The sequence below is a fragment of the Squalius cephalus genome (assembly GCF_949319135.1).
Source record: "Squalius cephalus genome assembly, chromosome: 24".
NCBI classification, from domain to species: Eukaryota; Metazoa; Chordata; class Actinopteri; order Cypriniformes; family Leuciscidae; genus Squalius; species Squalius cephalus.
This window is the reverse complement of record NC_137145.1, coordinates 15,181,593-15,194,642: the sequence shown is the minus strand read 5'-3', so window position 1 is coordinate 15,194,642 and position 13,050 is coordinate 15,181,593. Positions and strand designations below refer to the sequence as shown.

General features: G+C 39.2%; 1 protein-coding gene across 2 annotated transcripts in view; it reads right to left on the bottom strand.

Annotated features, from left to right (window-relative positions):
- The window catches only part of tiam1a (TIAM Rac1 associated GEF 1a), a 48,881-nt gene that overhangs the window by 9,237 nt on the left and 26,594 nt on the right, over positions 1 to 13,050 (bottom strand). Inside the window, exons 10-15 of one of the 2 annotated variants that reach the window (XM_079862352.1) lie at positions 11,595 to 11,768; positions 9,620 to 9,724; positions 8,858 to 8,939; positions 8,684 to 8,770; positions 6,661 to 6,873; positions 5,419 to 5,546 (exon numbers count right to left, since the gene is read on the bottom strand). In XM_079862352.1, coding sequence (XP_079718478.1) covers positions 5,419 to 5,546; positions 6,661 to 6,873; positions 8,684 to 8,770; positions 8,858 to 8,939; positions 9,620 to 9,724; positions 11,595 to 11,768 — 789 coding nt within the window. The remainder of the gene's footprint in view (positions 1 to 5,418; positions 5,547 to 6,660; positions 6,874 to 8,683; positions 8,771 to 8,857; positions 8,940 to 9,619; positions 9,725 to 11,594; positions 11,769 to 13,050) is intronic. The other variant, XM_079862353.1, reaches the window with a different exon arrangement.

Sequence of the window (13,050 nt, the reverse complement as noted above, 5' to 3'; positions counted from 1 at the left end):
AAAAATCACACCCGCGCCTGCGCCCCATGCTAAAACATGTACATGCTACAGTTATACTATCAAAACACTGTGACAGTTTTTAGTTCTGCTACAAATCTATTATTTTTTTAAGGTAATTGGCTGTATTATAGAACTTAAGTTGTATTTAGCCCAGAACATCCCAGTTGAAATGCTCAAAATGTCCTATGCAACATTATACATCTACATGTAACATACTAAGCCACTAAATCTAACATAATACACAGTGTGTTAGAAAATGGAGCCCATGAACTGTTATGTAATGCTGAGTAAGTATCACACACACAAAAGCAAACACACTCAGGCTCACCAATTGCAGCATGTCATAGATGGACTCTGAGGAACGTTTGGAGCTCCTGTATCTCCACAGCACAGACATTCTGCCCCTCAAAGTTCACAGAAGTCACAGCAGGACGACCCGTAATAAACACACAGGAAGCGCTTCCACCTCCAGCTTATCTTTGTGTGCAAAACATGTCACTACCAGACCATGAGAGCGAGAACGGAGCTTTTCCGACCAGAAACAGATACAGCGAACGTCTTCTCCACTACCAACTCTACAAGCCACGATAGCTTCCCTTTCCAACACAGCCTCCTCCCTCCTTTCCTAGAATTTCTCCCTATGTCTCTGCTTGTCTGAGCTGGTTTCTAGCCGGATGGATGGAATGGGGATCTGACAGCTGTGGTGGTACAGTAAACACACAGAGAGAGGGAGAGAACGGGAGAGAGAGAGAGAAAATAATAATAATCTTGTCGGCAACAGGATGAAGATGACAGAAGGGGAGGGGAACACTGGGACACAACAAGCATCACATCATAACACAGCTGGGAAAAGCACAGCTTTCTCAGGTGAAAATATCAACATGCCGAGAACAAAGAGGACAGGTGTGGCACAATGTTTGTCTTTATGGTGAAAGCATAGAAAAGAACCACCATAGGCAGAGATGGGTTTGCCAGAACTGTGGCGCAGCAGTTAGTGAACAGGTTCTTGATATGTTGATCTCAGGTGTTCATGCAAGTGATACAGGTTCAAACTGGCTTGAAACATGTTCTACTCTAAAATCCTCCCCTTTTTCCTAAAACGTTTCCTGTCATTCTCTACTGGGTGTATATAACATTTTAAATAGACATACACACTATAAATTTAAATATATATACACTCTACAGGGCTGTTGAACGCTTGAATCTGATTGGGTAACGAATGTTCTGGTGTGCAATTATTTTCAGGGAAATGCACAGCTAAAGTAGTTCCAGGCAGTTCTAGACCGCATTACAGTTCCATATCACCTCGCCAAATGATTTTAAATATTTTAAAGCTCCTTACAGCCTACAACAGCAAAAGAACCGAAACCCACAACGACACTGACCAAACAAATAAATATAGTATACAAATATAGTTTTTTGCCACTAAATTACATTTTATTATGTCTTTCTCCCACTCTCTTTCCTACTCAAACGCACATCCATACAGTACGGACACACACTGTTGTCAGTGCTGCTTTGACGATTTTATGAGTAAAATAGTTCAACAACTTAAAAGCTACATTCATTTCTTACAAGTAAGGTAATAATGGCCCTGATCTTAGAGCAGATAAACTTACAGTTTTGCTATTAGTAGAGACGCTGCTGCCGAACACTGCTGAGAGACGCACTCAGATAATTCACATATACGCTTAATCCCTCTCTCTCACAACTACATTAATTACTGCATAAGTCTGCTTTCAATGGCTTAAGTCTCTGTTACTAGCTCTAAAATGACGTTTTGGAATTGACAACAGAGGCTTGGGGTTAGATGCGGATGAAATTAGTCCTACACACGAGTGTTTTAAGAACAAAAACCTGAAAAACGTCTTGAAATACTTTATCTGAACAATGTTTTGAGGTATGGTAACCATAGTACTAGCAGAATAATTGACTTCGGGCCGTTGAATTATATCATATATATATAAATTTCAATAAAACAATTCTAAATCATAACTGGAGCTCAAACGAGGTCTAATGTTTCCCTAGTTCATCTATATATAGGAAATTGCCTCGAAAAATGTTACAACAAAAACAACTAAACCCAAATTGTAAAACATGGGTACTGTTAAATAATCAAATCTCAACCCATTCAGCCAGCGCTTCATCACAAGTTCCAACCTGCATGCTTTATTAGAAGAGCTAATGTCTATCTTTCAGGGAAAGTTAGCAGACCCACAGTCACACACACTTGTCAGGAGCCTTTATTGGCTTGTTAACTCATCTTATCAATGCATAGACTCATAGAAGTCAGGAAGAGGAATGTTTCCTTCTCTGGAAAGCAGAGAAATGCCCTTATCAGGCTCTGAAATAGACTTCTCAGCTCCACAAATTAAATGTTCAATGTCTTGAAGGAGCTTTCACTTTTCAAAACTGTGTGTGGAATTATATCCATGGTTATCTAAACATCACTGCATTTTAATTGTAACCTTTAAATGTAAAAGCAAGGGCTCAAATATGAAAGTACAGCTCTGCTTTAATGGCAGAACAGCATTGGTTTGCATGCCCAAGTCAAGAAACACCTCCGCTTATCCAATTTCTCTCTCTTTCTCTCACAACTCACCTTACACACAAGCTTAAAGGCTTTGCCGCACCTCAGAGCATTAATGACTGGCAAAACATGCAAATCCATACATTTCACAGGAGATTTCATGGGATGCAGGTTGTAACAAGCATAAAGCTCCACATCATGTGCATCCTCAAACCAATCACAATTAAAAGAATCCTGCAGTACAAACCTCCTCTCCTTCTCACACACAAACACACACAGCTAAGCCACGCTGATGTGAAAAGTCAATATTTAGACAGTTAACAGCCCAAATCCATGAACATGCATTCGTATTTCTCTCCAGAGTGATAACTCGAGGGCAGAACTGCTCGGCTGGCTGAACTTGCACTGTAGATAAGTCTAGAGACTGGCAGGGGGAAGAACTTTTTTGGGTTTAGCAGGATGTTGAACCACCCTCTGTGAGATACATGCAGTCATTATCGAGCTTGGAAAAATAATGAAGTCCTCCTGTCCTTTGTCTTCTAGGTTGTCTGTTTCCTGCGGCAGGTTTCTCCATAATTTATCAGCGTTAAGCGATTCGAATCGATGTGCATAATCAAGCAATTAGAATGCAGAGCTAATTAAAGGAGATGTCCCCCTCTCTTTCACTCCTCGTCTCAAAGCGAGAAAAGAAAACATAAGTGACGTGAGATAATAACGATAACCGGCCGTGTGATTAATATGGGAAGAGAGAGAATGAGAGAAAATGAAGCTCATAAATTACGCCCAGCTGAATCAGCTTCTCTCTGCCTGTCTTTCTGTCAAAACCACACACAAATACAGAACAATAGACAGTACAGTGTAAGAGAAAGCTTTCAGTTGTGCTTTTAAGAACTCAAAAATTGAATAGACAAGAGAAAATGTGTAAAATTGGTCAAATTAATGTCTGAATAGAGATCTAATTCTGTTTTCCTTTGATCCTTTTTGTTGGTTTAAGGAACACACACACACCTCTATCATTATCAGGATATTCCATAGGCGTAAATTACATTTTCTTGCCGCTAAACCTACTCATCATAGAAAACTTTCTGCATTTTTAATTTAATAAATTGTTTAGTAGGTTTTATTTGGAATTTTAATTAAAATGACATCGGCATGTCCTCATTACGTAAGGGGCGTGGAATTTTGTTCAGGAATCTGACTATACTAGTTGCACGGTATCGGTTTAAAGAAGTGAATTAAGAGTAGCTTGATTCGTAACTGTCAAAATTGTCAGTTACCAGCACAAAACTCATATCCTACTAACTCATTTAACAACATGACACTTGGGTGGGGGACAGAGGGGAACGGGACAAGACAAACACACGCTCTGACAGAATGTGGTGTTGCTGTGGGTGAATTATTAGGGCTAAATGTGTTCCTGCAACAGATGGTGTGCTGGAGAACAGGCCAAAGAGACTGTGGCCGGCTGGCAGTGTCGGTGTGACAGACAAGGACAAAGAGAGCAGGAGAGAGAGAGAGAAAAAAAAAGAAAGAAAATTAAAGAAAAAGAGGCCAGACATCAGGTTAGTTAACAGAGAAAAACAATCACACTGACCTACAGAGCGAACACAGAAGGGAAAAGAAAGTTTGCACCGTCATGAGAGAGACGAATCAATCCTGAGACAGACTTCATAACATTTACACTGAGAAAAACAGTGCAGTGTGAGGTGGAAGTTGCAGAGTGTGTGTTTTTGTATACAGTGGAGTCCAAACCTCTGAGAACACATGGAAAATCTGGGACTCAAAATTAAATTTAACCCTGGAAATAAAAGCAAAAGAAAGGTGATATACAACGATTTCGAAATATTTAAGATTCTGGACTATTTCTAGATCACTAATTAAGCAAATTTGTGACTTTGATCATGTGACTCTTCGTACAAACGGTGAGTTATTCATCCATTGAAGAACAAGATGCTCTTTGGGTCATTTTTAGATCACATGATCATCAGGTTTTACACAAACTTGAGTTCATGCAGCTCGAGTGCTAATATTATTAAATAAAAAGATGGACAAACCAAATCATGTTCATTTTTAAGTTCACTCAAATTGTTCTGCAGATAAAAGTATTTGTGATTATGTAATAATATAAAACTACAAAATTAATCAATGGACCCTTTTCACATTTCCGAGGTTCTCAGATGCAGAAATCGTCATAATTGTGTAAACTTCTATAGTGGTGAACAGAAACTGCAAGATACATATATATACACACACACACACATTTATATATACACGTGTGTACGTGTGTGTGTGTTTGTTTATATATATATATATATATATATATATATATATATATATATATATATATATATATATATATATATATATATATATATATATATATAGTGGTCACAGACTTTTGAATCTTTGAGTACAAGTATGTGTTGACAAGTTGTATCCATGTGTAAGTGGTTACACAGTCATCTCTGATCTTGACCTCAATCAAGTGGACTATGTCATCACTAACACTCAGTGTGAGAGTATGAGTGTGTGTACGTGTGAAGATCCGCAAGGCAAGACAACCTGTCTTCCCATCTGCTGCAGTCTCTGAAATCAAAGGTCACTTAGATCACATGACACAAAGCTCTTAACCAGCCATCTGATTTCAGTCAGCCTCTGACCCCAGATGACACCCATCATATCAGAAAATAGAGTCTGTATTTACCCACCCCAAATAACAGCAGAGGCCACAGAACGTAAATACATAATGACCCAGACACAAAAAAACTGGGGTGACATGTTCTCTGAATCAAAACCAAAAGCTCAATCTAGTACAACACAGCCAGACAGACAGTTGTAGGTTTGAGTAGAGATTTTTTGCTGAATCTTCATGGCAGGTGGTCTCTAACCTTGTGTGCTGAGTCTACTTCATCCTCCAGGCTGTCGGCGGGGCTCTCAGCCATTAGGTTTACCCTGTCCTCCACCGTGTCATCAGGGCTGTGCAGAACCAAGCCAAGACCTTCATCTAGGATGTCCTCTAGGGGGAGCAATGAACACAGACAGGGACTGGGTGAGCACAAGACCTGGGATGGACAACTCTGGCCCTCTCACTTTTCAACCCTGATCAGACTCATCTGCCTGTAGCTTTCCAGCAATCCTGAAGACCTTGATTAGCTCGTACAGGTGTGTTTGATTAGAACTAGAGCTAAACCGCAGGAAAGTGGATCTCGAGGGCCAGAGTTGAGAACCCTTGAACAAGACTGTACCATGCCACAGGTTAAGTTTTTTTTTAAAGAATTAACACTTTTATTCACTTTTAAAAATCCAGCAAGGAAACATTAAACGTGACAGTAAAGACACTTACAAAAGATTTCAAATAAATACTGTTTTTCTAAACTTACTATTCATCAAAGTATCCCAAAAAACATATCAAGGTTTCCACAAAACTATTAATCAGCACAACTGTTTCCAACATTGACAAGAAGAAACCTTTCTTGAGCACCAAATAGAATGATTTCTGGAGGATCATGTGACACTAAAGCAGGGTTATTATTGTTAACTAAAACCATAAAAACATTTTCATTACTTGAAATGAACTGAAACTTATTTTATTCCAGCTAGTTGCCAAAGCAACATCTCATTTTTGTTTAGTTAAGTTTAAGTAAAACAACTAAAGCTAAAAAACTTATATATATATATATATATATATATATATATATATATATATATTAAAATAGGAAATGAGAAAATAAAACCTAATTCAAAATATTAACAAAAACTGTATATCAATGATACTAAAATAATACTGAAGACTGAAATACTGAAAATTCAGCTTTGCCATCACATGAATAAATTACATTTTAAAATGTATTAAAATACAAAAGTTATTTTAAATTTTAAACAATATTTCACAGTAGTACTGTTTAACTGTATTTTAATTAAATAAATGCGGCATGTGCATCAAATGCATATCTCAAGTAGTACTGTATGTTGATGTACAGTCAAATACTAGTGCTGGTTTTTATGATTTCAGAATGACTTGATTTCAGGTGGAGTAATGCCTCATCTACTATCGGTACCAAATGAAATTGATGATGGCAAGAAAATATGGAAATATATGAAAAAAATAAGACCGTGGTGAATAGGTTTACCCTGACTCTGGGAAAAGATGTCAGTGCAGAGGTCCTGCGCCCCGTCCGATCGGCGGGGAGGCAGCAGGCACAGCTGGTGTGGATCGGTAGCGGGCAGCGTGCTGACAGTCAGGGTGAGACAGGGCAGAGAAAACGCAGCCTGCATGTCTGCCAGCTCCAAAGCGCTCGCCGGCTTACTGTTCAATTTCAGAATCTCATCACCTGCTCGCAGACCTGAGCACACACAATGTTTTACAAAAATTAAATCAACTTTGTAACCCCTCAAACACAGAAGCAGACAAAAATATTCAAGAATTCCTCTTAAAACATTTAAAAAGTCCTTACACAGGTGCAAAACTATATGCTGTCAGAGGTTAATTATTAATGCAAAAAGTTAATTATTCATATAACCATGTTAGAGAATGATTACATCCTTATTATTCAAGTAGATTTGCTGTGTATGTTGTACAAAACAGGATGAGAACAAAGGGGGAAAACGTGTCTGCTCCTCCCCCTTCCTTAATTATCAATTACCAATACATCAGCTGCTCAATTAGCCTCAAATAGCTCAGTTAACGCTCTTTAGGTAGGATTGCCACTTTAATTGATTATTGACGTCCATGTCCAGCCTCCCAACTCTTGCTGGAGCTGAATTTCCCCCTCTGTTTCTGAGCTTTTATGAATGCTGTATGGATTTACACACATGCATGCATGCACACACTGCCTGAAGTGTGACCCAGTTTTACATGAAGCAAAATGTCAGCTGTAATAAAGGTTTTTCACTGGATGGCTCGGCTCTGCCCCAGGCAATGGAGTGATGATGAATGTTGGGGTGATGTCATCAACAAGCGCCCCCAGTGCTGTGCGTCCAAACTGTCCTGAATTTGAGTATTACCTCCAGCAAGTTTGTCTGTGCGTATTTCACACACACACTCCATTCAGTTTGGACAGCACATGGTCCTGATGAGCCAATTCTTTCTTGGGGCATATTCTTCCCAAAAAGAGGGAATTGCTTTCCACACTAGATACTGTCCACTTGGATTTGCATCCATCTGCCTTACTATTCATCCAGACAAGCATTCTCTTGTACACTACCACTTTTGCAAGGCCTTCTGGGTAGAATTACTAACGATGCTGAAACAAAACCCTGCAGACGTTTTTTTTTTTTTTTTTTTTAAACCAGCCTTATACCTAGCTTGCTAGTCTAAGCTTAGGTTTTGGGCAATTTTCAGCGAAACCAGCTGAAAACCTAATGGGTCAGGATGGACGACTATCTTAAACAAGCTAAGACCAGCATTAAGCTGTTTTAAATGGGTTTTTGCAACAGGGAAAGTTCATGCGCGTTGTGTACTGTGCATTCAGTCACACAGGTTTAATTCTTGGGGGTTTAGCACAAATCCCTGACCCTTAGTATGAGCAATAATAATAGCGATGCTTATCTTAGAAAGCGCCTCTAATTAAAATACTCTGACGCTCAATAACTGGACTTCCTGGAACAGAGAGTATCCGAACCCGTTCTGAAGGTTGCTCTTAATGAGCGCACTCGCTTGGCACAGATATCACTGGCAGTGTGTAATGGTTTTAATTTAACTTAGTAATCCTGTGCTCATGTGAAAGCTTTTTAAATGATTTTCCTCCAGTCCAGTGGAGATTTGGGTCAGTCATCTCAATTCAGACTCCTCCATATTCCCCTGCTAATTTCTCAGCAGTTTTACAGACTACTGCAAGTGAGGCATTTACAGTGGGGAGGACGGCATAAGGTTTTGATTTGGACCTGAAACAGCTGCCAAAAAGAGGCAGTATGATAATCTAGGAACTGTTTTCATGATTAAGCATCCCATAAACAAAAGAGAAATGCATTGCCAAACTAGATTCTAATCTCTTTGAAGTGAATTCTTATTTTTAGCAATCACACTATGCTTTTCATTCTATCGCAGAATGACTGTTGTGGGTCCAGTTTCAAAGTATCTTCCCCAACACTGACTGTATATGGCTTGGCTATAATGAAGAACATCTAGGCTATCTGTTGAGTTCCGTCACACACCTTTGGCGAATGCCAGACCTCCGGCTTTCACGTCAGTGATATGAAGCTGCTGGCCTCCATCCTCCTCTACTACTGCCACTGAGAAACCTGGAGAAGATAGAACGAGAGATAAATAACTGAAAAAGGAACAAACAACAGGAATAAAAACAGAAATAAACTAAACAGCATTGTTACCGTAGCCTATGGCACATGACTCATCTCTGTCAAACTGGATGACTTTGTTTGTCTTGGCACAAATTTCAATTTCTTTGAACAGCTGAACAAAGGAAGAGAGAGAGAAAGAGTCATATTGCACTTTAAGGATGTACAGTTCATTTACAATATCACAGCAGAAAGAGCTCATATACATCATGGAAAATGTCTTAGTCTGCTGAAATCCATGGCGTATATACGCAAAATAAAAATCAGCCCATTCTCAAGAGAGCCTGAGACAAAACTGAGGCTTTGATCATTTCAGGGAGAATAGAAGTAAGAGAGAGTCAAGTCTCTACAGAGAGAAAGTGAAAAGATGAGAGGAGACATGGAAAACACAAAGATTATCTGTCATCTTAGAAGAGCAACCATGAAAAAAAGAGAAAAGTAAATTAGCTTTTGAGGTTGCAGTCGTTGCAGAGGTGGTTTTCCCCAGACTTCACACACACACACACACACACACACACACACAGGGATAGAAGAACTATTCTGAGTGCATTATGCAGTACATGCATCTTCTACATAATTCATAACATATGCAGCAGCCTCAAGGCTGTCGGAGAGTTTAGACTCGCTTTAACCTACATCGCAGTCAGAACTTTAAAACTTTATACTATCTGCGGCATATTGCAGATCCCGTCACAGTCTAATAAATTCCCCCCACGCTGAGTCTGTGACCGCCAAGCGCTCTTAGCTGTCCAGGAAACGCTGTGGCCGCTGACAGGCTCTCTTCGTTGGACTCACCAGGTCACAGAGGTCCTCCTCAGGCTTGGGGACATACAATTGCAATTGACTCTCGACAAGGAACTTCAACCGTATATAGTGCTTGGAAAGATCCAGTCTGTGAGCCTGTGAAGTGAAAAAACAAGTTTGAATGGTTGTAATCACTTTCTTATTAGTATTTGTGTCTTTATACACTAAAAATAAAAATAGTTTAAAAATTAACCTTGTTAGACTAAGTAGTTGGCAAATAATGCATTGTGTTTATAGATCACTGGCTGCAAGGATTGCGCATTAATGATCCCTTAAATGGCAGTTCACTGTGGTCTGTATGATCACTCAGCAGGAAAGATGGGGGATGGATAACATGGCTCAAGCCCTCAAGAGACATATGAGGTTATGAGCTTCGTTCAGACCCCTGTGCCTTTCATATAAAAGTACTGAAGTCAATGACCTCATCAAAAAATGTTTTCTTTGTCCCAATGGACCAGGCAGGACATGAACTTGCTGCTGTTTATCAGTTCTTAACATGCTATCATAGTCAAAGTCTTAAGTTTGAGGAGAACCAGGAATTATTATATATAGTAAATTATAATATACTATATTATATTATATTAACACTAAATATAAATATATAATAAACACATAAACTGTACAAGACTGTACATTATCCCACTTACTAAAGTGAAAAAGGTCATGAAATATTGTTTTATTGAAATATATATTAAGAAAGAAGAAGAAAGTGGAGACTGTGGGATGACATGACATATATTTGAGAACAGAATGCTGCAACTGACCAATTAGAATAAGATATTCCAGAGAGCTGTACAAATAGAAAGATTAACAAATGAGGAAGTCTAAATAAATATCGAGAAACTATTTACATTCAGCAATAAAAGTCAGCATTTAATCTGTGCTGTTACTTACGACCATCTTAAAATGCTTTAAAAAATTGTCCATGACGGAGGATGTAAACTTTATGTTCTCCAGTGTGAATTGGTTAATATTTTATTTCAGGGCTTGACAGAAAACCATTTCTGGGATTTAGTGCGGCCACTTAATCTCAGGATAATTTATTTATATTTCTTTATGTTTCATGCTACTCTGCTTCAGACTATCTAAAGAGATGCATGTAGATGACCAATAAATTTAAATACTGGACAGAGTAACTGTAGTGTGATTGCTTCACTGGCATTCAAGTTTGAATAAGACGTGGTGAGTTATCTACATAAATGCTTAAAGACATTACGAGAAGTGTGGATAAGAGCATTCTAGAACACTCTGTGGTGACAGAGGCTGAGAACAGACAAGGAAAGAGGCAGAGAGCTACTATAGCAGAATGATAACAGGAAGATAACCGCAAGAAGAAATAACTCACTGACACTTTAGCAGTTTGCCTTGGGAAATGGAAAGTTCTAGCACTTTCTCGACAACTCCAGCATCAAAGGAGGGGTGGGCAAGTTTGGTGTTTTCAGGAAATGTGTTACATGAGATGTTAGCCATGGATGAATCATAATATTACTCTGCTTTGATGATATTGAAGTGTGTTTTAGGTATTAAATTTCCTCTTCATTGTTACAGATGGGCTGCAAGATGTATGGTGAAACTGTGATCTTGTTTGTGAAAGAACCAAATGGCACAGCTGACATATCTGTAGCTAATGTCTGCTAACACCTCATGACAAAAGATGACAAGCAGGACAACAAAATCAATTATGTGTGAACTACTTTTTCAATAATCATATATAATATTTCTGAGGCAATGTTCAAGTGGGTGTGGTTATATATGCTAATCTTGTCACAATAATATAGGCTGATGCAACATTGAAACTTGCTGTTCAACATGAAACTATGAGAGGAATTATGTTAGAAGAAAGCATGGTTAAAATAGGTAAGGATGCAGCATCCAGTTACCTGCCTCTGGGAACTTCAGTTTGACAGGATTCAAGGTAATCTATTTGATTTGAAAAGTTCTGTTTGCGAGTACACATGACATTTACCTTGCACAGTGTCTCCAGGGCCTCCATGGCCGTCTCCCCCGGTTGTATGATGGCCAACACAGGTCGATCGTCAGGTAAAGAGACCCAGGACGGCGTGAGGTAGTCGGGCACCCAAACTTCACTGTCCGTCTTGTGTTGGGGGAGGCTTTTCACCGAACCCTCTTTGTCCTTCTGCTAAAACAATTGAAAAAAGAAATAAACAATTTTTGAATGTGCTTAATGTCAACTTTAAATGGTTTGCACAACCCATTTAACGTATATAATGTGATGTATTTCAGAGCAAAGAAATTTAGGGACATACTGCTATGCAAACTACCAATACCATCAATTAATTTTTTTTTTAAATAATAACCAAGCTGACAGTAGATATCATATCTATATATATTTTATATTTCAATATACTATATTTTATGGCCTATTTTGCTTTACTGATACCGATATGACTGTAGAAATATTGTGCAATCCTGAAAAAAGTAGGACAGAACTTGATTTCAACCACACTGGAATTATATATTTTTTTTTACTATTTCATGGCCTGTTTTACTTATAGGACCGATACCGATATGACTGCCGTTATTGCCCAATCCTAAAATGAAGGATGTAACTTGATTTCATCCATCGGGAATTGCTTGGATTGATTGGTTAACATTAACCAATAGCCAACACATCTTAAATGATGTCACTCAAAAGGAAAAATCGGCAATGATGAAGATTTTTTTCTTTTATTTTTACTGATAATTTGTGCACAACACCACAAACGTGCATTAAGAAAGTAAACAGCGTCAATTTCATGTTGATGAATATTAAAATGCATTAGAACGGTGATTACCACAAGACAATGTCACAAAACCTCTGAATGCAGATTTACTGAGGTGTCAGTTTCCAGGTTATATTTGCACAAATCGGGCTTATCACATTTAAGCAGGGCTGTCTGGATCGATGCAGCAGACAATGTGATGATATCTAATCTGATACTAATTAACTTGGCATCCAAGCACAGCAATGTGCAAGGCAAGCCCAGTGCAATACTCAGCGCCTCTGTCTGACAACGGCGCTGTTAGACGTCTGGCGGGTGATCGATGGGCTGACGTGTACCGGCTGGGAAGTGCATTGTGGGTCTTTCGGGGGCTCTTGGGTCTGTCAGCGGGTCTGGCCTGCTGTCAGTGACGGCATGCTGCCTGGCTCAGATAGCTTATCCCACACTATCGGGTGACAGCCTAGCACCCTCCCCTTCCCCTCAACAATCTGCCCACAGAGTAGCTGCGATGGTGGTCCCACATCATGGAGAGACAGCAAGCCCACACATGGTGAAGGAGAGCGGGAAATGGGTCAGAGGGACTTAAACACACTCACAAACTGGCAGACACATGCAGACAATACATTAAACACTCCAACATTCTGTCACTCATTCAACTCACACACACGCACTCCCCCCCCAAAACACCCGCCATCTGCC